Source organism: Pogona vitticeps, chromosome 1 (assembly GCF_051106095.1).
Source record: "Pogona vitticeps strain Pit_001003342236 chromosome 1, PviZW2.1, whole genome shotgun sequence".
NCBI classification, from domain to species: domain Eukaryota; kingdom Metazoa; phylum Chordata; class Lepidosauria; order Squamata; family Agamidae; genus Pogona; species Pogona vitticeps.
This window is the reverse complement of record NC_135783.1, coordinates 11843594-11868757: the sequence shown is the minus strand read 5'-3', so window position 1 is coordinate 11868757 and position 25164 is coordinate 11843594. Positions and strand designations below refer to the sequence as shown.

General features: G+C 42.8%; 1 protein-coding gene across 6 annotated transcripts in view; it reads right to left on the bottom strand.

Moving 5' to 3' along the window:
* RTN4 (reticulon 4) overlaps positions 1–24896 on the bottom strand; it is a 69082-nt gene extending 44186 nt beyond the window's left edge. The window contains exons 1-3 of one of the 6 annotated variants that reach the window (XM_078382349.1): positions 24768–24896; positions 4883–4939; positions 1461–3845 (exon numbers count right to left, since the gene is read on the bottom strand). In XM_078382349.1, coding sequence (XP_078238475.1) covers positions 1461–3845; positions 4883–4898 — 2401 coding nt within the window. In that variant the 5' untranslated portion in view covers positions 4899–4939; positions 24768–24896. Of the gene's footprint in view, positions 1–1460; positions 3846–4882; positions 4940–23195; positions 23246–23453; positions 24429–24767 lie in introns of those variants that run through there. The other 5 variants (XM_072987381.2, XM_078382341.1, XM_072987389.2 and 2 more) reach the window with 5 other exon arrangements.
* Positions 24897–25164: the final 268 nt, after the last annotated feature.

The window sequence follows — 25164 nt, the reverse complement described above, 5'->3', positions numbered from 1 at the left end:
CAAAATCTCTGTTTTGTCTGGGTTCAGTTTGAGCCTGTTAGCCCTATATTCCAGTATTGCAATCAGGCAACGCTCCAGCTTCTGGACGGTGTCCACTAGAGGTGGTAGGCCTATTTAGTTACAAGGAGAAGCTACCGGTACTTATTAGAAATATTTGTTTAAATTTCAGAGTACTCATCTACAGCCAATATTCCGTTTTTCTTCTCAAGAAAAAGGGAAGCAGTGTCAGAAACACCCAGGCCTGTCAGAAAGCTCATTTTAGTACAAGCTGTACTTCTAGAGACAGGAAAGAACTACCGTCATGAACATGTTTACATATTGTCATCCAATTCTACATTAGGAAATCTGTTTGGCACCACATCACAATCCAAAACAGCAAAAGGCTTAACTAAGAATGGCCTCCCTGGAGAAGGTCACATTGCCCATCCAGCACAGCATTGCCTTTGTAGCCAAGGCAGATGGAAGCTTCTGGGAAGAGCACAAGCCGTACAAAAGGCAGCATTCCTTCACTACTAGCTGTTTCTCCACAACTTGCATTGAAGATATACTACCACCAAAATGAGAACATTCAATTAACCCATCATTCATTTGAACAGCCAGTGAAAAAGATTTCTCTTTCAATAATCAGTCACAACCTCCATTTTTAAAATCCTCAACCACCACATATTGATGTTTAACTAGGCATTCTGTTGAATTTGACATTTAAACGTCATGATACTAACTTCTAACAGGGAGGGAGAGTATCTGTTCATTCTCACTACATTATCTAGCACACTTCTGGTCACCCTTTTTCCTAAAATCTGCTGCCCTTTTCTTCTGCTTTCATACCTCTGAGATACCCACATTTTGAAACATAGCAACCCAATCTATACAAAGCATACCAAGTAAAACTTCATGATGAATTCACATAAATGCCTTATTATCATGTTCAAAGAGTCTTTGTTGGTTTTTTCTAGAGCAGGCTATCAAGGTTACTCCCTCACCTCCACGTTTTCCTAATAATTCTCCTAATAATTCCAGTCACAGCAAACTAGGGTGCTTCTAGTGAAATATTAGCCATTAAGACAAGAAATCAACGGCACAATTATCTCTACATTGTACTGTAGATTATTATAACTAGATACTGTATGCAGTTCCATTGGAAAGCATAAGGAAGGGCCTTGCTAAGCATTACACAGGCCTCCACAAGCAGGGCCAGCTCATCTCCACAACTTCTACACAAAGCCTTACAGATAGTCTTAAAACCAAGCAATATGCCAACCTTCTGTGCTCACGGCTGAATGTGAGAAGATGATTTAGGTGGCAGCCAAAAGGAACTGCAGTGGGCACTTTCCCACCAGACGCCACCAGACATGTACACTGAAATACTGACACACACATTTTCAGAGAAACACACAAGCCATGGCATGCAGAAGAAATACATTGATTAGTGAAATGCAAAGGAAGTGAAAGCAGGTTACCTGAAGGTTTACTCAGCTTTGATGGAAACAAAGGAGGGGGTTCCTCCTTTTCTTTAACAGAAGCAAATCCTCTCTCAGCTTCCTTTCCTACACTGACTAACTTTTGCTCCATGGGCAAAGGAGAAACATCAGCTGAGGGCAAAGGCTCCTTCCTTGCTTCAGGCATTTCTTTATCTGGCTTTTCAGAGACAGCCCCAGAAGCAAGATCTTGCTCTTCAGTTTTGACATGTACATTCTTTAAAGACAGATCCTGGGCAACCTCTTGGTAAGGAGACTGTCTCTCTTCAGCTTTCACAACACTATCACCAGGCTCTCTGATTTTACTGTTCTCTAATGTGACTTTTTCTGTAGCTCCTGCCACCACCTTAGCAGCTTGATAAGGGACCGTGGGGAGGTCTTCAGTCTCTGGAGAGGATTCTATGGACACCACCATTTTATCCACCTCTTTGAGCTCCTTAGAAACAGAGAAATCATCTGCATAAGTATCTACTTCTTCCATTTGTAGCTGAGGAATCTTCTCTTTCTTAGGCAGCTCTGCAGCCTCTGCTTCCAGAAACCAAGAAGTGGGTTCATTTTTGGATGGTTCCAATGGAGGCTGGAAGGATTCCAAGTAGGGCTTGCTAAGGGAAGGAGGTACCTCCTCCTGAACTCCTTTTGGTGCAGTCTTGGCAGTAGCTTCAAGTGGTTTCTCTTGCACAGCTTCTTCTTCCTTCTCACCAAAACCAAATCCTGGCTGGCTGCTCACTGTGTCACTAATTCCAGAGGGCAGTGATGCCTTCTCAGCACGTTCGGTATACTCAGGCACAGGATGTGGAACAAATTCTGGAATCACCATCTTGGAGTAATCTGTAAAAGCTGGTGAAGCACATTCATCAGAGCCCTTCGTTTCTTTAACTAAGTCACATGCAATGGATATATAAGATGTCTCCGAGTTTTCTAAAGGTGCATCATTCTTAGAGTCAGGTTTCTTGCTAACAGCTTCAACCTTCATTTCTGGTGCCTGGTTTCCTGATACATTCATGGCCTCCTGGTAGGTTGGTGGCTTTTCAGACTTCTGCAGTACACTGTCATAGTCATTCTCATAGTCACCGGTAGTTGTCAGAGTTTCCAACGGGGAGGTTTCAATTTGCTCAGCTGGACCACCCACTCCAGCAGGGCTAGCGTTCAGTGGTGCTTCCATAACAATATCTGGCAAGACTGGGGATGGGGCTGTTTCAGGTCCTCCTTCAAAGGGAGGACAGAGCTGTCCAGTAACATTCAAAGGCTCCTGGGACGACTCAGATGTTTGAACCAAATCAATCTTGCTTTCATAAGCAAGTTTGGGGCTAACCACATCATGAAGCTCACTCTCATATGCTTCTTGCACAATATCTGGAGTCAGACCTTCAGATATATTCGCCATTGCATCAGCAGTCTCCTTCAGCAGATTCTCTACTTTATCAGACTCAGCTTTCCGGCCCTGACTGCTTGCCAACTCAATCTGGGCACTGCTCGGTTCTGTGCCAAAATGAGCCTTCATTTCTGCTATCTTTTTCTCGTCCGTTTTATTTTCAGAAGCCTGTTCTTGTATCAGAGGGGGAGACTTGGCTGTGATGCTCTCACTTGTCACATCCGATTCAAACTTGGCGCAAGCAATATAAGCCTCTTTTGAGGCATCTGGAGTGCTAGGGGAAGAAATTTCTTCATTGCTGCTTTCATTCTCCTTTTCAAAATATTTCTGTGCAGGCAGAGTCTTCATCTTTTCAGCATCATCCTTACTAATTTCACTTCCTGATTTTTCATCTACCTTATTGCTAGAAATATCCTTCAATATGCTCATCTCATTACTGGCCCATGAGGAGTCAAAGGGTTTGAAATCCACATAATCATCCTTCACAGCATGGTCTACGAGAGACACTTTGGGGTCAAGGTCTTCAAAATCAAGCTTCTCTTCAAGAGATGCATCATTATCACGTTTCACAAATAATTCTACCGGAGAGTCTGGGGAAGAGTCTAGCTGGTAGGGAGAGAATTTCTGTGTGTCAGTCTTTTCTGTAGTGTCCACTGGCTCCTTGATTTCAGATAAAAAGAATGGTTCTGCCCCAGGTGGCAACACTCCTGAACGCTTTTGTTCTGGAACTTCTCCACCATCATCCCCTACAAGGAATGGGTTTTGTGCATTTTTGGTGGTTGGTTTAAACGCCTCACTTCCAATCTGATCATAACTGCCTTTTGCAGGAAGTCCATCTGATACAGCATCAAGGCCTGTATAGGCTTTAAAGGGGTTGGCTGAGAGAGGAGAGAGGGAAGGAAGAGAAGCAGTAGCATCAAGCAGGACAGCACTGAAATCTTCTTGGCCAGCTGAGCACGGACGACCCAGTGGTTCTCGCAAGTCCATACCTTTGTCTGTGGCCGTGGACAGAAAGGACAGTTAGCGAGAGTACAAGTGGTCTGAAAGTTAAGGCATGTTTTAATGACAAGTTTCAAAACTGTAGCTTCATAATCAATTCTTACTGCTAGAAAGATCAGTTGGAAAAGCATGCTCTATTAAATAAGCAGAAGAGCCCAAATGTTAATAAAGCAGCAAAACATGCAATCCAGTAAGAAAAATTAAGATCCCAGAACAATGAAAGAGCAGAAGGTTTATAAATGAAACCTAAAGGATGGTTCTCTTCGTCCTATTGCCACTTCCATTAAAAAAAATTACAATGGCCCAGTGAAGACACAATATTGATTTCTTCTTCGTGGTTAAGTCTGAAGAAGGGTCTGTATGGGAGCACTCTCTTTCCCTCTCTAAACACTGCTATTATGTGTGCACCAACACTAGCTATGTTTAATAGTAAGTTGGTTCTCTCCTAACCACCATTTGCAAATCAGGAACAATTTCTGGTTATAATGAATATCTTGTTTAGCATTAATTGTAGTTGGATAGTTCCAGTGCACATATAAAAATATGCTCCAATTAATGGAAATTCATACTGAGTAGAGAAGGAAGAAGCCTGCAGCTAGTCTATTAACTGATTGTTAAAAAGACTGACAATGCTACATCGGTATTGAACCATCATAAAATACCTGACATTACAGTAAAATATATCAACTTTAATACGTAGTTCATTAATTGTGGAGGAGTAAAGCCAGCTCTACTATCAACAAAAGCAACTATGCTGAAAACAGTTAATCTGTTAATACTAACTATAAGATTTCTGAGAGAGAAGGGTCCAAGAATTTACAGGCAGCTGCGCTTTAATTATAGAACAGATACTGCCCGAGTCTGAATTTTGAAACATTTTATTAATGCTTATATTCTCTAAATATAGAAGACTCTGCATTCTTGGATCCATGCCGTATTTTAGTAAATATCTCTAGAAACTATTAGCAGGAGGGGAAACACGCATATAACATGAGGCATACTCTAATGCGAAAGGCTAGCTGAAGTAACTTGCCTGCAGAAGAGTGCATCAGAGGTTCAGATGCAACAGGAAGAGCAAAAAGGGTCTCATCTGAAAAACAAATACAGTATTGACCTCAGCAGAAATAAATGTAGAAAAGGAAGTTTTTAAAAAGGGGAGGAAAGGAAAATTATTTTAAAAAATTCAGTAGACAGTCTTCTTAACAGTCTTAACAAGGAGTTTTAAAGCAGAGGAAACAAGTGGCTTTGCATGCAAGAGGATTTTACTTTGTTGTGAGGTTTCTGCTTAAAAAAAAGTTTCCCATTATCTCAGATACTACTCTAAATTGTGCTGTTTATACCAGAGGGACACAGAGGCATGTTGACACAATTTATCAGTCAAATTTAAAACATCCCAAGGTGTTTCAGTCACCACATCCTTATTTACAATCTTTTCTAGGTCATTCAGGGTTCACTAAAACACTCCACCCTGCATTCCAGCTAAGCAGCTATGAGTTACATGGTCAAGTACATGTACTGTATATATTTTACTCAGTCCCAGAAACCCAAGGTCAGCCAGGCCAGACTGTACTCTCATTTTTGTGAGGGGGAAAACAAAACAAAGTTGTCCTGTCATGCTTCACGGCGTTCTTTGCTTGTATCCATGTACTTAATTATCTGAAACCTACTGATTATATAATCAGAAGTAGTGTCAACCGTTGCAGCAGCGAGTTGCTGATCTTGACCCTTCTCTAGGACAAAAAGAATGTATTCTGTTGTGTTTCGAGCAACCAAGAATTTGGTACTTCTCTATGTGGAATGCTCTCTCAGAAACCCCCAGTCCAAGAGTAATCATCATCATCATCATCATTTTAGAACTGTAGAGTTGGAAGGGACCCTATAGATCTTCAGAACCTGTCAAGGAGGCGGGGGGGGGGAATCAAACTTCCAACCTTTGGATTTACAGCCAGGTGCCCAAACCAATAAGCTATCCAGCAGTTCTTCCTTGTACAAAGGAAGGGGCAGATAGTAGGAAGGGGCAGATCACCATAATAAATAGAGATATTGAGCTACATATATTGTGAGCCAATGAAAAAGTTAAAAACCATCAGTAAGCTTTGTACGCCTCCTTTTGAGCTTAGCAAAAAAGAAAACACACACACACACACACACACACACACACACACACACACACACACACACACACACACACACACACACACACACACACACACACACACGGCCCATGCTATAATTTCAGAAACGCAGAAAATGTGGTTTCAGAAAAAGAAAACAATTTCCCTTTTCATTCATAAGATTGCATTATGAGACTATGGTATATGGAGAGAAGGGACATGATACACATTTATTCTGAGCCTCCAAAGATGCTACCTGGCCCTTGCCCCAGGGGAAAACTTTAACAACCCCAACTTTTAACTGCTCTTGTCCCCCTTCATCCCTTGAATTTATAAATATAAATGTTAAAGAACTTCATCTCTCTGGAAGAAGACATGAAGTGCTAAGCTAAATGCTGCAATAGTAAAAGATCTTACTAAGCATTCAAAACTGTATTGTTCTAAGTGCTACATAAGAAAGCTTAATACATCAAGGTGGATAGAAATCAATACTGCTGATCTGAAATCTCTAGCTCACAGATGAGTCTTTCTCCATAACAAACCAACTCACTAACACCACTGTAATTAATCTAATATAAATAATTCCTTTTACCTCTGTGCTGGTTAATAATGCAGTAACAGGGCTAAATATTTGAAAACAGAAAAGTTTCAATTTAGCCATTAACCTGCAATCATATTTTATTCACCATCTACTTCATACCAAGCAACTGTTTCAAGAGCACAATGTCAGTTGAATAATCAACATAGCCTTCCCACCTGATCAAAGAGAAAGTATGATGGAAAAGACACCTGCAGGAGAGAGATAACAGCTTTCTTATAAGACTTGATCTTGACACAGAAGTTCGAACAAGTCAAACCATGTTAAACATGACTCCAGAACTGGACTATGAAGTTCAGTAGTGGCAACAAAGCAAAAATACACAAAAGCCTACACTTTTAAGTCTAGGTGTTTTCCCCCTCCTGCTAAAAATCCAAGAGCCTCTTTCCACCATTATGCTCTTAAGTGCCATGTTACAGTGGTACAGCACCTGTGTATACTTGCCCAAAGTCAATCCAGGCTAACTTCCCTTGGGGGGAAGTTTCATAATCAAGGTGCTGCTACAATTAAAGCTCTGTCTCATGTACCCACAAACCAAGCTTCTTCAGGAAGGGAGCCACTGCTAAGCATTGAGCATCCAGGCTGCTACATACAGGAGTGCCTCAAAAGCAGCACCTTAAATTAAACTCAGAAGCAAACTAGAAGCTGGTGCAATTAATTTAATATCAATGTTACACAGTCTCTGAAGAACACAATCTGATATCTTACACTTAGTGGTAGGTAAGAGACAAGCAAAGTATGGTCCAGAGGCAGCAGGAAACCCTTCCCAACACTAATTCTGCAGACCACCAATGGCCACATGCCCGCCAATCTAAAAAAAAAGCCATTTTGCATTTCCAGAAGCAGTGATTTTAAAATAAAACACAATGCAGCCCATCTAGCCCTATAAACAAGTCTACAACTCACAAAAAATTAAACCAGTCAGGCACTTCCAGAAACATTTGGCTTTTATTTTTTTAATTGTTATTGATTTACTTACAATTTTGATTTTTGTGGGGGTCATTTTCAGAGTTCATGCAGTCCCCAGTTCTGGAAAACTGGTTCTCTAAGCCTTGACAATTATAACAAGTAAGAAAGATAGCTTTTTTTATTAGTGATACATTCATAGACACCCTTTGAAGTGCAGAGGAATGTACCAACAGTTCCACAGTCCAATGACAATTTTACCACTTTATTCTCCAAGGATTTAAGCTGCTATTTTTATTGCTGCTTATGCTGGATTGACCGCTCTCCTGCTACTTGTGCACTTCATCATGTGTTATTGTTTCATCCTTGCAAGCCACTTCGGATATTTTTAAGAATGTGCGAAGTTATATCGCTATCACCTCACAATAGATTCTGACCTTGAATTCTCAACAGGAATGTTTTGTAGTATCTCCTTTACCAGCACTCAGCTATTTTATGCAGGGATCTTCATTCAATTTCACAAGCATTTAATGCAAAATGGCCTTGGCCTTTGATTTCTGAAAGTATTAACCTACATAAAAGGGTCAAATTGCAATGTTGCTCATGCTGCCAAGTTAAGCATCTGAGAAGAAAGGAATGCTAGCTTTCCTCTGTATGCTTACTCAACGAAGCAAAGATCTGGTGCAGGGAAAACAGAGATGTGCATTGAGAAACTGAGAGGTCATGGTACATTTGCACAAGAAGCAGAAGGAAATGCTGCTGAAGACAAGGCCAGGTCAAAAACACTTTAACGTATTATGTTCTGAAGGCATTACTATCCTATTACCTTTGAAAGTGTGCTCTCTTTCAAGATAGTTTCCTCTCACAAGGGTGAAGGGCCCTCACCTCCCTCCTACTCCACTTCCTTGAGCCTCTGAGCATTTGAGACTGAGTCCTGAGTTCCAGGCTCGGGGGGGGGGGAGGATGAGGCAAGGACTCCATCACTTGGTCTTGGGCCCAAGACTCAGACTTGGACCAAATGACTTGCCAACATCCCTGGCTAGTGGTGAAGGTTTCTGAGAATTTTAGTCTAAGAACACTGGGGGATCCTAGATTAGGGATCACTGCACTCGAGCAAACACTGGTACAGACATTGCTAGGAAAGCTATTGGCATTACAGGTAAAATGGATACAGTGGGGTCTCGATTTACGAACTTAATCCGTATTGGAAGGTGGTTCTTAGGTCGAAAAGCTCTTAGGTCGAATCTGCATTTCCCATAGGAATGCATTGAAAACCATTTAATCTGTATCTGCTCTTTTCTGTCCATAGAAACTAACGGGAAGCTGCTATTCCGCCTTCTGCCACTAGAGGGGGATATTTTTTCTTTTTTCCCTTAGGTTCAGGAAATGAGGAGGAAGGCAGGGAACAGTTTGCAAAGCACTTTAGAAATCTTTTTTTTCAACGAAGCCAATTTTAAATCATGTTTTACTGCATGTTGTGCTGATTTTTTCAGCACAAAGACACACAGGCAGGCTTTTTAGGTGCTAAGCAAGCCTCCCCAAGCCTCTTCAGAGCCAGCCCATCAGCTGATTGGCAGGGAGAGGAGGGTGCAGGGGGGGATCACAAAATGACTGCCAGGCTCCCTTCTGGGTGTTGGCTTTTAGCCGTTTCCTGCTCTTTTTCCTGCAGTTTGGGGGCTACCAAGGCCTGATAAGTGACTTTCTTTTATTTATTTTTAAGTTTCTGACCCCTCCAGAAGTTTTTTTCCCCTCCAGAAGCCTCTAAGGGGAGGGGGGACTTTTTTCCTGTACGTAACTTGAGGGAAGTTCGTATGTCGAGTCCTTATTTCCCCTATAGGGCGGGTTCGTAAGTTGAATTGTTCGCAAGCAGGGTCGTTCGTAAGTCTAGACCCCACTGTAACTCAATTTTTTAATCATTTGTACACTGTCATAGGTTTCTCCATCATTAGACAAGTGTCTGCAACTCCAAATACATGGTCTGAATTTGATCTTATTGTACCAGCTCTTGGGGCCACTGTAGGAAACTTCTTGGCACTTGGGAAAGATGAACTAAGTTTGTGTAACTGAATGAATGCTTATGTGGCAGCTAAGGACACCTCTTCAGCAGCACACTACAGAAGACAGGAATTGACTTGATGGTATGCAATTATTATTAAGTGTTAATGTTTTTGAGAACAGCAAATGCCTTTTAAAGACAGGAACTTTAAAGACACAAAGATGACAAAACAGAATTATTCACTCAGTTGTAGAGGAACGTGATCTTCAAAAAGCCCTTATTTTAGAAACCTTAATCTCTCTTTAAGGATACATGTACCAATACGAAAGCTGGACAGTGAAGAAAGCTGATGGGAAGTTATATACCAAGGAGCTACATAAAAGAGACGCACGAATGAGAGTACAGTAATTCAAAGAATCTTTTGATGAAAAACCTACAATATTAGAAATTGAAAGGAAAACTGCTCTCAAAAACACAGGAACAAATCCTCAGAACCAGATAAGATACCAATAAAGCAATTCCAAGCTATAGAGACTGAAGCTATCAAAATCCTATTGGGAATATGCCAAAAATATGGAAAACAAAACTATGATCCATAAACTAGAAACATTCAATATACAGTGGTGCCTCGCACAACGATTGCTTCATACAATGACGAATTCACACAGCGATGGGTTTCTTTGAGGAATTTCCCCCATCGTTTAACAATGTTCTCTATGGGGGAATTTCACTTAACAATGTCCCTTTTTCGCTCCTGTAAAAGTGTCTTAAACTGTTTGAAACCTGTTTTAAATGCTTGCAATCATTAGCCCACCTCCTGAACCCTATGCAAACTTAATTTGGTGTTGTTCTGAGTCGTCGTTAATTTTTGGTGAATTTTTTTATTCTCCATTGAAAGCCTTTGAACGGACCAGCTTCAGTGCTTTTGAAGCTCTTCCGTTACAATGCATTTCGATTGGGGAACTGGGTTTCACTCAACGATGTTTCCTATGGCGATTTTCGCTTAAGAACGGCAATCCATTCCAATTGGAACGGATTACCGTTCTTAAGCGAAAATCGCCATAGGAACGGATTGGAACGGATTAACCGGTTTTCAATGCATTCCTATGGGAAATGGTGTTTCGCAGAACGATGGTTTCACACAGCAATGAATTTTTTGGAACCAATTAACATCGTTGTGCATGGCACCACTGTACATCCCAATCTCTCAAAAAGAAAACAAATACCACCCCAAAGAATGAAGTAACTATACGATCACTGCCTTAATTTTGTTTGCAAGCAAAGAGATGCTCATGATTTCACAACAAAGGGGTTTACCATATATAACATGAAGTCCAGCACTAAGTCACAACTAGAGTAGGCCCAGCAAATCAATGGAACTTACATAGGTGTTGACTCACCAGATCCTCATTCATGCAATGGGCCTACACTAGTTGCAACTTATTACTGAATCTGAAACACTGAGAAAGAGCATAGGCTCATGCTCGATTTGGAAAAGAGGCACTAGAGATCATGTTCCAAATATATTAGAAAATAGCAAAAACAAAACAGAATACAGTATCAGTTTGCATTTTATAGACAATAGCAAAGCCACTGATGGTAAAACTCATGAAAAAGATGGATTATTTTGAAAGAAATGGGTGTGCCTCAGCACTTGTTTGTCCTGATGCATAACCTGAATTGTGGACAAAAAGCTACTGTTAGGACAGAATATGGAGAAACAGAATGATTTCCCAAAGACAAAGGCATCACACAAGGGTGTATTTTATCTCCATGTCTATTCAATATGTACACAGATGATATCATACAGAAAGCTGAATTAAATTCAGATGTAGGAGGACTGAAAACTGGTGAAAACAGATGAATAGTTTAAAATATACAGATGATGCCATCTTACTGGCAGAAAGCAGCAATGACTAGAAAAAAGTACTGGGGAAGGTAAAAGAAGAAAGCACAGGTAACTGAACATTAAAAAGAGAAAAATCAAGACTAGGAGAATTACATTAGTTTAACGTTGACAATGAAGTAATTGAAATTGTTTGATTTTCTATACCTAAATTCATTCATCAATCCACACGGAGATTGCACCTAAGAAATCAGAAAATGACTGAAGCTATGAAGGAGGCAGAAAAGATTCTCAAGCATAATGGTTGCTGGATACAAAAGTCAAGATAACCTAAATTATGTTATTTCCAATTACAGTGGTGCCTTGCTTAGCAATTGCTTTGTTTAACGATGAAATCGCTTAGCGATGACTTTTTCGGAGCAATCTTGCACTCCGTTTAACGATGGTTCCTATGGGCGATTTTCGCATAGCGATGTTTGGGACCATGCTTCACATAGCGATGACAGTTTGGGTCCCCCTGTTTCGCTTAACGATGGTTTTGACAGCCTCACTTTGGCTGTTTCTTAAATGTTTAAAAATGTTTGAAAATGTTTAGAATGCTTGAAATCATAAGTGCACTTAATAAACCCTTTGTTAAACTAATCTGACTTTGTTCCAACTCTTTTTAAATTTATTGTAATTTTTTTCCCCTATTGAGATGCATTGAATAGATTTCAATGCATTTCAATTGGGGAACCGTGTTTCGCTTATCGATGTTTCCTATGGTGATTTTCGCTTAAGGACGGCAATCTGTTCCCATTGGAATGGATTATCCGGTTTTTAATGCATTTCTATGGGAAACCGTGTTTCGCTTAGCAATAAAAACGCTTCACAGCGATTTTTTGGGAACCAATTATCATTGTTAAGCGAGGCACCACTGTACTACATGTAAATGAGAAAACTGGATAGTGAAGAAAACTGACAGGAGAGTAATTGCTTCATTTGAAATATGGTGTATATGAAGAAAAACTTTACAGATACCACTAACTCCCAAAAAAGACAAATAAACTGATTCTAGATCAAATAAAGCCTGAATTCTCCCAAGAAATGGAAGTATGTAACTGAGCCTATCATGCTTTGAACAAACCAGGAAAAGACAAGCCTCGCGGGAAATGACAATAAAGCTAAGAAAAGTTAAAAAAAAAAAGTAGGGGAAGAAGAAGTTCGAATATGAGATGGACTGACTCAAGAGTCACAGTACAGTATCTAGTTTGCAACAGTTGAACAGGGCTATTAACATGACCCTTTCCAACCTTAATTCACAGGGTTGGAAGTAATTTGACAGCAAATAACCACCATATCTAAGACTCAAAAAAGTACGGTACAGGGAATTATCTAGCCATTCAAAGAGGGGTTCAATGTTCATGTTATTCTACAACGTATGCACAGTAACTATTTCTGGGATTGGAGCTAAAATTTTGTTCAACAGCCACCAAAAGCACTAACTTTATGTCATATACACTGTATTTTAGAGCAGGGATCCCCAACCCCCAGTCCGTGGCCTGGCACCAGTCCATGGCCTTGGCTGGACTGGGCCGCAAACACAGATCTTCCGCCTCCCCACGCACTCCCCCCCTGCACACCCACCCATACAACCCCTTTGCACATGCGCAAAGGGGAAGGGGTGTACGCACACATTCTCCCGCATGCACGAAGGGGCAGGAGGTTCTATGGCCATGGACCAGCACTGGGCCCTGATCTAGAAGGGGACCCCTGATCAAGAAGACTATGTCATTTTATCTCTTGATTGCCTATTCTTCAGCTTATACCAGCCATTCTCAAAGAGGGCCATATGGCCCTGGCACATTTGAAGGGACCTACAGACTGGAAACAGTTCTTCACACACCAGTTTATAAGGTTCCTTACGCAATGTATACAATCCTGATTTGGCCTATATTTCTTTCACATTGTGCTTATGCCCATGGCCAAAAAAACAGGCTGAGAATGGTTTCTATCTCCTTCAACCTTTTCCTATTTAGACTTTGCCTACAGATCCCTCATGATCTCTGCTACATACCTCTGGACAAGGCAAAACTTTACAGTATGATATCCAAAACGAGGTCTGACCAAAGAAGAATGGAGTGATACCATTATTTCTTGAGATCTTGACATAATGCTTCCATTGATGCTGCCCAGAATTGCAGTGGCCTTTCTAGCTACCACACTATATTGGTACTTCATGTTCCTCAGAAATGTTTCACGTGTGCTACTGTCAAGCTAGATGTCACCCATTCTATATTTGTGCATCTAATTTTTTCTATCCAATGCAAAATGTAACTTTTACCACTACTTAAATTCATTGCATTAATATTGGCCCAGTGTTCTACCCTGTCAAGATCTCCTTGAAATGCTTTCTAAGGCAGTGATCCCAAACCTTGGGCCTCCAGATGTTCTTGGACTACAACTCCCAGAAACCTTTACCACCACCTCTGCTAGCCAGAATTTCTGGGAGTTGAAGTCCAAGAACATCTGGAGGCACAAGGTTGGGGACCACTGTTCTAAGATATTACAATTATTCCATTTCCTTTCATCTCCCAAAACTAAAAATATTATTTCTTACTTGAGATATAGACCAGCTGCAAAAAGTCTACCGCATGAAGACACCAAACTCTGATGCGTAAGAATTATTTCTCTTTCTTGCCCCATTGCTTGCCATTCAATGATTGCTACACAGACCCATTTTCAGAGGCCATAGTTATCAGAGAGGGGGATGTTATAAGAGCGTAGAGCCTCCTGCCTGCATGCATCATGTTTGCTTGGGTGATCAGGTTCCCATCCATGACTTTCTTTAGAGGAAACAAGCAATGCAAGTCTCCATGTACAAAAATGACTGCTACTCCTGGTAGAAGCTGCTTATGTATGACTATCTCGGAACACTATGGCCTAATTAAAGAATCAACGGGCTGAGTTTGCCAAATGCATCTGAGTTTAACAATTTATGAAGAATAGAGGCTCCTGAATGTCCTACTCTGAAGTGATGCAATGTTTGTCTAAAATGAACAAAATCATTAGTACAAAACCTAGAATTCAGAAGCAGGACAATAAACCAAGCTAAACCACTAGATGGGTTATTTTCATTTATTTCATAACAACCATCTATGCAACTATCTGACATAGTTACAAATCCATTACAAATCTGCAAGTGAGAAACAATTCTGAAAAATGGGCTAAACCTCAATACAGATATGCATTACAGTTATCATTCGCCAGATGTTTCATTCATTGCCTTAAACATTTAATTTTCACTGCTGTTGACTTCTTCCGCCTCCATAATGACTAAACATTCATTATATCAAGCTTGTTATGGCTGGGAACAGAAGTGAGTAATTTAATATCAGTTCCCCCAACACTGCCACTTGAACAAACATTAAAACCATCATGTCTAGAAAACAAATATGTATTAAAAATAAGTACAGTATGTACACCAAATTCAGTGACAGTCAAGGTAGAAGTTGATTCACAGAAGCTTGTCTTAGGCCTGACACATTTTTCCCCAATACTACTATACCAAAAATAGACCTGATTGTGCATTAAATATACATGACAATGACTAGATCTCCATGTAGAGCGTAGCCAAGCTTGCAAAACAGAAGCTGCGTACACATTCCTGTCTACTTGCTGAACTTTGGAGGAAATCTAAAAACCTAGTGTTTCCATCTCTAAAATCTTCTTGTTGCTTTTTTATTATTATTATGTGCCATTCAGTTACTTCCAAATTATGGCAATTCTAATATGGCTTTCAAGGTACATGAGAAATTTAAGGAGTGATCTACCATTACCTCCCCAGTAAATTTCCATGACCAAGCAGGGATTTGAACGGAGGTCTCCTTAGCCTCTACACTAGCTCTCTAAAAAGAAATCTCTAAAATCTTAAGCCATGTCAATTCACAAGTGGGAGTACACAGAATAGTTTCACTGCATCTGCATTGCTCCTACACTACCTATAGATTCAGTGGCAAACGCTGGGGATTCTTCCCTTTTGTCTAGCCTTTTGGAAGCCAACAGCCAATGTTCATGCCTTACTTGTGAACTGGTGGGCAAATAAAAGCCATATATGATAAGAAGCCCTCTATGCTGATGCTAATTAACACAGCAAGGCAGTGCAGAGAGATGTAAGCAAAGCAGGAAAATGGAGACTGAAAAAAGCAAAATGGGAGGGAAACCTGTGTGTGGGTGAAAGAGGAAGATAGTTAAAGAGACAAGGACTTCCAGTCTGTACCTCCCCTTTCATCCTAACAGAAGGAGGCCATTTCCACATAATAATTGCAGATGGAGATGAAATGGTTCCTCCCTCCACCTGACTCTTCCCACAAATGTTTCTCACATCTTTCTTGATGCACTATCCCCACCAAAAAGATTGGGAGAAGGCCAACTATGAGGAAGAACTGTTCTAGTTAAAATGGCGTATTGTGCTACTTATCACAATCGACAAGTTGAGTGGTTCCCAACCTTGGGTCTCCAGATGTTCTTGGAAGAAATTATGCAGTTTCATCCTGGCCAGCACAGTTAGTGGTGGAGGCTTTGGGGAGTTTTAGCCCAAGAACATCTGCGGACCCAAGCTTAGGAACAACTGCTTTAATCTCCCTTCCACAAGCTTTTTTTTTAACAAAGTACTATTTGAATCTTAACTCCCACAGATAAAATGTTCTGAATGAGAGAAGGCGAGAAGAGAAATATGTCTGAGATGTTCAGAATTTGCTGCTCACTGAAATTACAAAAGCAACAAAGAGTGGTGTACAAAACACCAGCAAGATGGGCATAAATCTCAAGCTGAAGTAGGTATCTAACAACTTCAGTCATTTTTTGAAACCTTACTCAAGAGCACATGAACAGTTTGTGCAGACAAGGATTAGAAGAATGTGGAGTGAATGACAGCCTTTCAAGAATGTTTGCTAAGGAGTGGCACGTATTCTTTAGCAAATATTTGGGAATAATACACTGCCATTTTTGTTACATGATGAAAAAAAAAAGTTAAAATTACTATACCATAACAAATGAGGTTTTGTGGTGCAACCTTGCCACTTGCATCATCAGAATTGCAACCTTTGATTTTGAAATGAGAAGCATGATATATATCAGGAAAATAATTATATGCTGTAGACTATAATGCCTAAGCGTGTTTATATGCTAGGAATCCACTTTAATGTTTTGGCTTCGCAGAATCTTTTGACAGACAGCATTCTGTAAATTCCGAGTTTTATTTCAAAAGAACTTGCGTTTTGAATGTATTGTGTTTCTATCCCTATGAAGGCAGAAATAGAGAACATATAAGGAAGGAAACCACATGTCAGTTTACTACTACTCCCATCGTGATTTCCTATTTGTCTGACTGGCAGTGGCTGATGCCAACAACAATTCAACAACTCTGGGAATGTCATACATTCCCCATCCCTGATACAGACTAGGGCTTCTCAAACTGAGGTCCCCTTATGTTCCTTTTGACTGCAATTCCCAGAAGCCTTCACCACCTGCTGTGCTGGCCAGGATTTCTGGCAGATGCAATCCAAGAACACCTGGGGAACCAAGTTCGAGAACCTGATGCAGACCATCAGCATCTGATGAAATTGCAAAGTGACTAAAAGATCAGGCATCTGCATTTAGATCTTCAGTGCCTTGTATCTCCCTACAACCCCCTTGAGTACCAGTTCCTGAAGCTTTTATCGTGTACCTATTTTTCCATCCTGTTATTTCCAGTTTATTATTTTAAAAAGGAAAGGAAAAGAACAAATAATAACACAGATGTTATGAAACTGCATGATTTGTGCCAATTATAGGACATGTGATTATTCCCTTAAGTTAATTCTCATGATATAGATGAATCACAGCTCCCATAACCCCTGATCAATGGCCATGCAAAGACTTCTAGAAGCTGAGTGAGTCCAACAACATCTGAGTAATCAAAGTTGAGAGCCAAGAAATAGTTAAGGTCATGACTCGATGGTGTTTTTTCAAAGTAAGAGTTGAGTTACACATTAGGAAATGATACAGCAAGGTCAAACATGCAGAGACCTCAAGCACTCTGTTAGAAACACAAAAATGCATACTTCAGTGTTTATTCACAGCAAGCCATGCTTTCCATAATTACAGAATCTAGTCACAGATCTTCTGGCTGTATACATACTTGGCAAACAAAATGACATCAGTTCTGAACTAAAAATCCCGTTCCCATTTATTTCCATGATGCTACTAAAAACTTCCTAAGAGGAAAAAGCATCAGAAATTATATGGAATCAAAGTCATCTACTGAGGAGAAGTCCTAAAGCTTGATGTTCCTTATTTATTTATTTATTTATTTATTGGACTGAAAACTTATTTATAATAAAAAAATAAATAAATAAAATTTATTTATAAAATAAAATAAATAAAATAAAATAAAAAATAAAATAAATAAAATTTATTTATTTATTATGACTGAAAACTGATGGGATGCAAACATGCCAGCTTTAGATTTTGACACGAGTTGAGGCTACAGGCTGGTTAAAATGTACTCGTATGCTGTGGCTGCCATTAAGGATGTCTAAACAAGCTATGCTGACAATCCATGCACATAAGGTAACCTCTGGGCTCCTCTTGTCCAATGATATGTAGCAGTAACACACCAGCATCAGCTACTCCACATGACTGGAACGGCAAACTGGGAGTTCGATTTCACTCTGCTAATACAACCAAAGCCTTCTCAGGAGAAACCAGTGACAAAACTATAGACATTAGCCTTTGGCCCCACATGTCCCTCCTTAGAATATGAAGGAATCATCTACTTTAAAAAAAGCAAAACTAACAATTATTTTTCCATCTTACACAGGTAATAAAAACTTTAATGCTTAAATATATCTAAGTTTATTGTGATATATTAGTCTTGGGCAAAGCTTGCCTATGTGTAGTGCATGCTTTAAAGGTTAATAAGATTTTCCTGACACTCATCTACTCAAAAATTACTCTAGAAATAGAGCAGAATATATCACTATTTCAATCTTCTTTCTCACAGATAATGTTTCCCATCCCATAATAGTCATTTCCACACTGGCTCTCACCTTGACAAACACAAATCCATCCTAAAGAACAACCTTGAAAATAAACCTACAGAATCTCAATAGCACACCTTACTGCACATAGTTGTGGTTATTGTTGAAGTAAGTACCGTAACTTACTTACTCAAACAAACTCAAAAGGTTTCTCAAAATTAGGTAATCAAATCTAAAGATATGCAGGTTGAGGATCATATTTGTTTGTAAATGTTCCCGATACAGAAAGCTTTCTACATGTGGTAAACCCTTAAAATATATGGGCTTGCTTATTGATATGTTCATTTACTGTATGAAAGTAGTTCTCTATATTACAGGGCACACAAATTCAACACACTCAATTACAGTCCAAAGTAAGACAACACAAATTTCTGTCACCTGAGCCTATCATTTAATTTAATGCACAGAACAGGTCTTTTTTGGAGCACATCAATAACTTCCCAGTGGCCTGGCAAAAGAGATGAAAAAATCTAACAGTCAACAGAAGACCAATATTTTTGTAGCACAAATGGAAATGAAAAGTGACTCCAAAGGGGTGGCTATGGAGAGAAGTAATCAGTTGTGTGAGAAGACAACAACCCAGCAAAAGAAAGCACAGGGGCCACCACAGACGTGATTAACATAATAGCTGAATATTACATGACAGGATCATCCATACACAAGCAGCAACAAGCACTTGAATGGCTGTGGAGCGCTCTAAATGCTGGAGTCATTGAAGAGAAAATTGGACAATTCTCTGTCACAGCTGCTTTAATTTGGGTTCCTGGACTGTGCAGGGGTTGGACTTGATGGCCTTATAAGTCCCTTCCAACTCAATTATTCTATGATTCTATGAAGTAAAATTAGACAACTGAGTTATTATAGTGGTTCCACAAATACTATTGATATTCTGCTGCTAACCACATTTCTAGTTGTATTCAATTCTATATCAGTCTAACCATTCAATCCATACAGAAATCACATTTCACTAAAAGAAACATTCATAAAGAGCTGTTCTCCTGCTCATGCAGCCTCAAGAACTCTGGGGACCACTCCCAACCTGATTAGATACAACAGACAAGGCTATCCTCACTCACCTCAACCTGCTATAAAACTACAGGCAGTTATGCTGTAGGAAATACTGTTTGTCTCTTTGGGACATCTGCATTTTTAGTACTATTAACCCCTTCGTGACCCATGGACCAGAGCACGATAGGAGGGCCTGGCGTGCTCTGGTCCATGGGGTCAGGAAGAGTGGGACACCACTAAACGACTAAACGACAACGATTAACCCTTTTATGCCTTCTACTGTTATTTCACTTAAGTTTGTTTCCAGTTCAATTTGATATTTGGATGATGCAATATGGTCCCTTTTCTTTCACTCTACTTTGACCTAGTTTCATGCTGAAGCATCTTAACCTTGTTATTTTGACACATCACTAATTTTCTGTTTTGAAACAGTAATTACAGGATGTTTTATATGCCAAGCAAAAGCACAGGGAAACGCACTACAACATATTCTATTACACTTCTCCACTAGGAATGAGTGATGTCAAATGTTGTCCATTTCTAAACTTTCAATGCCTTCATTCCTATCCCATCTATCAAAAGTTATTTTTAAGTTCACATTCCACTCAACACTATTACTTAAGAGAATAATCACTGGTGACTGCCTATACACAGAGTACATGTAAAGTCATGTGTTTGGTTTTTTTTTTAAAGGGAATGAGGAATATATGGCTCTCCAGATGTTTTTAAACTTGAATTTCCATTACTCCCACTACTACTGGCTGTTCTAGCTGGGACTAATGGGAGAGGTCATTAGCAACATCTGGAGTATCTATCATACATTCCTAACCCATATTTTTTAAAATGAACATTATTTTCAAAGCAACACATATTTGCCTTCCCTAGGAGGAAATGCTAGATACAGAACTACTGAATAAAGAAATACCAATGAAAGCCCTCAGCTTTTATAGTTGTTTCTACCCCTTTAATTAAATTAAAGTGAGGAGGAATTAAAGAACCTTGTATTGAGAGTGAAAGAGGAGAGTGCAAAAAACGGTCTGAAACTCAACATCAAAAAAACTAAGATCATGGCCACTGGTCCCATCACCTCCTGGGAAATAGAAGGGGAAGATATGGAGGCAGTGTCAGATTTTATCTTCCTGGGCTCCATGATCACTGCAGATGGAGACAGCAGCCCTGAAATTAAAAGACGCCTTCTTCTTGGGAGGAAAGCGATGACAAATCTTGACAGCATCTTAAAAAGCAGAGACATCACCTTGCCAACAAAAGTCCGAATAGTCAAAGCTATGGTTTTTCCTGTCATGATGTATGGAAGTGAGAGCTGGACCATAAAGAAAGCAGACCGCCGAAGAATTGATGCCTTTGAATTGTGGTGCTGGAGGAGGCTCTTGAGAATCCCCTGGACTGCAAGGAGAACAAACCTATCAGTTCTAAAGGAAATCAACCCTGAATGCTCGCTTGAAGGACAGATCCTGAAGCTGAGGCTCCAGTACTTTGGCCATCTCATGAGAAGAAAAGAGTCCTTGGAAAAAACCTTGATGTTAGGAAGGTGTGATGGCAAGAGGAGAAGGGGACGACCGAGGATGAGATGGCTGGACAGTGTCTGCGAAGCAACCAACATGAACCTGACACAACTCCGGGAGGCAGTAGAAGACAGGAGGGCCTGGCGTGCTCTGGTCCATGGGGTCACGAAGAGTCGGACACGACTAAACGACTAAACACACACACACACCCCTTTAAATGATGTGAGAAAGGCTGGAAATGTAATACTTTTCCACAGCTGCTTCTTCTTGCTCAACTTCCAACATCCTTTAGTTATTGTTTTCTTTTCCACTTAATATTTGAGAAATATGATTAATGGCACTCTATGCTTTTTAAACTTTTAATTTGCATTTATATGCTATAAACTTTTGTTAGCTGCATAGAACTCTTTGAAATAAGCAAGAAAAAGTCTGCATTATGCTCTGTTTGGTGCCAAAACCTGGGCGGTGGCATGAGGAGGAGTTAATTTAGTTCCTCCATATACTGTATAATAGCAGCAGAGGTGCTTATTCCACATACTGCTTGCCATAGGACGACCAGAGCCATCACTCATGTAGTTCTGAGCCAGTGTGTGCAAAGAGAAGGCGGGCTCTCAGTGACAATAGACTGGTGGGAGGGGAAGCTTCCGACTGCCTGCAAACAAAAAGAGACGCAGAGCTCCACAGGCATCATAAATCAAGAAGAAAAAACTGGGATTTCTTTCCCACTTTAACCCTTCCTTGCTGACACTGAACAAAAAGGAAAAGTTTTCTTATTCAAGAAGATATACCTTCCTGGAAACAGAGGGTGAAACAGAAGTAGCAGAACAAATGGGGAGGGATGGGAAGTTTTTTTAAAAAAGGAAAGAGGCGTATGCCAGCAGATGACACAGTAGGAAAAAAAAACCCACTTGCTTCTAGCATTCATGGCACTGAAATTGGTAAGTATCCAAAAGTCAAAGGGAAAAAAATGGCTGTTGCCCCACCCACTCTCTGTGCGCACATGAATTCCTCGGAGTGCTCCCTACTCCACAGCGGCTGACTGGAATTATTCCTGTTCACACCCTCATTTCCCCCCCCTCCAAAAAAGTGCTGGCATTTGTAATCCGAAAGTCTGGACAAAACCAAACGCTTTTTCGAAAGAGCTGTGCATGGACAAGCTCCAGACACAAAGGAGCCCCACGCCGCCGTCTTCACATGACAGATCACAAGCTCTACAATAGGTTATAGCTATTGTTCTGGCCAAGGAGAGTGACAGAGCATGTTAAGACCTTCCTATCAGCAAAAGCCCTTCTCACACCACAGGGGCTCCATCCAAGCACACGTGGACCCACAAAGCCTTTGCCACTCCCATCGTGTCCACTGCAGAGACAGCCCCCCCCTCCGCCCAGCCCTTTCCTGGGCTAAACTACCAGAAAAACACAGTGTACCCCCACCCCGAAAAAAGGGCTGCTGTGTTTCTGTTCTCTCCCACTTTAACTGGAACCGTTGTCAGTCTTTTCCACCAAAGAATCAATTCAGACATTCACTGACCACCGGTCTCGCCGGCCACTCCCTTCACAAAAATTGCCCTCGCCATGATGCCCTAAAACCCCTTCTCATCGCAGGCTGCCATGCCTAGATTACGGACCCGGACGCGCCTTCTTTCCACAACCACTGGCTCAAAATCCCGCTTGCCAAGATCTACCTGAACCCCAATACTTTTTGGTTCTCCACTGCATGCACACAGACACCCTTGCCCAGAAAACACACCTCCACCTGTTCCACACAGCATGCCTCACCGCCTCCTGAAACCCATCCCCACTCTCTCGCCTGCTGCCTCCTCGCCCAGTTGCCCACATGTTCCTCACTAGCAGCCCCCCCATGCCCCGCAGACCCCTAATGGGCTTGCAAACCAAAACTGGGGGGTCACCCCAACCTTTGGGGGGGCGTCTCACCCCAACCTTTGGGGGGGCATCTCACCCCAACCTTTGGGGGGTGGCTCACCCCAACCTTTGGGGGGCGTCTCACCCCAATCTTTGGGGGGTATCTCCTCCCCTCTGCCTGCCCTCCAGCCCCGACTCTCGAACCCACCCACCCCTTTCTCCCAGTCTCTCTCTCCCCCCCATTCTTCAACAAGTCCTGCCCTCCCCCCATCCACCCCAACACAAAGAAAACCTTCCTTCTCCACAGGCACCCCAAGGCCCACCCCCACTCCCGCCCATCTTCCCCCCCCACCAAGGTTCCCCACCCCATCCCTGCTCCCTTCCCACGACCCTTTTAGCCCACTCCTCCTATAGTTCCCCCCCCAAAAATACCATTTCCAACACGCTCCTCAAGCCCAACTATTCCCACGGGACCACTTTAACCCCCCCTCCTTCCCCCCTTTTATCTCCTCTCCCACAGACCCACAAAGCCAGCCAACCAGCCACGCCCCTGAAACAAACACCCCCCCCCCGCGCGCGCTCCTTCTTCCCCAACGGCCTCTCCTCCTCCTCCTCCTCTGGTGTCTTCTCCCCCCCCCAATTCACTCGGCTCAGGGGGCTCCCCCAATCCATCCACCCACACCCACTCACCGGGAGAGCCGGAGGCGGTGGCGGCGGGGCGCTTGGGGGGCGGCGGGGCGCTGCGGGGCGGGACGGCGGGGGCGCGGGGCTCCTCTCGGGGCGGGGGCGCCGGCGGGGCGCTGCGGGGAGGGGGAGTCTCCGCCTCGTTCTCCTCAGCCCGGGTTGCCTCAGTGGCGGAGGCGGCGGCCCCGAAAGGAACCGACGACGACGAGAAGGAGAAAGAGGAAGAGGAGGAGGAAGAGGAGGAGGAGGAAGAGGAGACCACCTCAGGGGCCCTGCTCCAGGCCGTCTTGGGGGGAGGCCGCGGGGGCTGCTCCTCCCCAGAGGCGCCCAGGTCCACCCGAGGCGGGGCGGAGGCCGACCCCGGCGGCGGCGGGGCGGCGGCGAAAGGGTTGGGGGCCGCGGGGGCCGGCGGCGCCGAGACGGGCTTCCGCTCCCGGACTTCCAGCCTCTCGTCGTCCACTTCTTCGTCGTCGTCCTCCTCCTCCTCTTCTTCCTCCTCGTCCTCCGGCTCCTTCACGAACTGGTACTGGAAGAGGGGCTTCTGGGGCTGCCCGCCCTGCTCCGCTCCCGGCAGGGAGGAAGACGAGGGCGAGGTGGAAGAGACCAAGGGGGACTGGCCCGGTTGGTCGTCCATGCTGGCTCGGCTACCCCGGTCTCCTGCCCCTTTCTTCGAGGGAACAAGGCGAGAGAGAGAGAGAGACAGAGAGGAAGAGAACAACTAGAGAGAAAAGGAGGGAAGGAAAGAAAGGAGGAGGAAGGGACGGATGGAGGGATCTCGCCTCGCCTGGGCGGAGTGGTGGTGGTGGTGGTGGTGGGGAGAAAAAAAAAGCCCCGAAGGGAGGAGTGGTGGCGGCGGCTGCGCAGCTCTTTCTGCTGCTGTTGCCTTTGGAAGAGCGGAAAGGGGGGGCGGGAGAGAGAGAGAGATGCCGCGGGAGGAAAGTGGAGCCTCCAGCAGCAGCAGCAGCAGCAAACTCCTCCACGCCCTGTTGAGTCACAGAGGGCGGCGCCCGGCAGCCGCGAGGACGGGTAAAGGGATGCTGCGGTTGCTCGCGCATGCGCGCGCGAGCCCCTTGGACGCTCCCCTGGCAGAGCGCTTCAGACGCCCCGCTCGCTTAGTCTCCGTCTCTCTCTCTCTCTCTCTCTCTCCCTCCGGCGCCCACACACACCCCGAAAAGGGAGGGAGAGGGACCGGCAACTCGAGCCCACCAATCAGGGAGAGCTAGGAGGGCGGGAGCGACCAATAAAGGAAGAGTGAGTGGGGGGGCTGAATCCGAACCACTCCCTCCCCTCCGTTCCTTCTTTCCCTCGCCCCTTCGTTACCTGTCAATCAACAAAGCGGGGAGGGTGGGTTTGCTGGTGGTGATGGTTGGGATGCGTGTATATATGTGTGTGTGTGTGTATGGCGCAGAGTCGGAGAGCATGTTAAGGGCGGAAATTCTGTCCTAATTTACACACACACCCGCCCCATAGACGAGAGGGTGTTACTGCACACGTGTAGCAGAGGGAGGAGCCACACTGGCTTCGTGTTGGCTTGAAAACGTGGTGGGCGGCCAGATCTGGACTAGAGTTCCCATCATCCCCAGCCGGCGAGGCTGGCACTTGTGGTGATGGGAAATGTCGTCTAACCAGGACGCAAGTCCCTCAGCCTTAGTTTAGTTTCATGGGTATGCCACACCCATTCGATGGGATGCCAAAAAAAATACACGTGAAATGACCA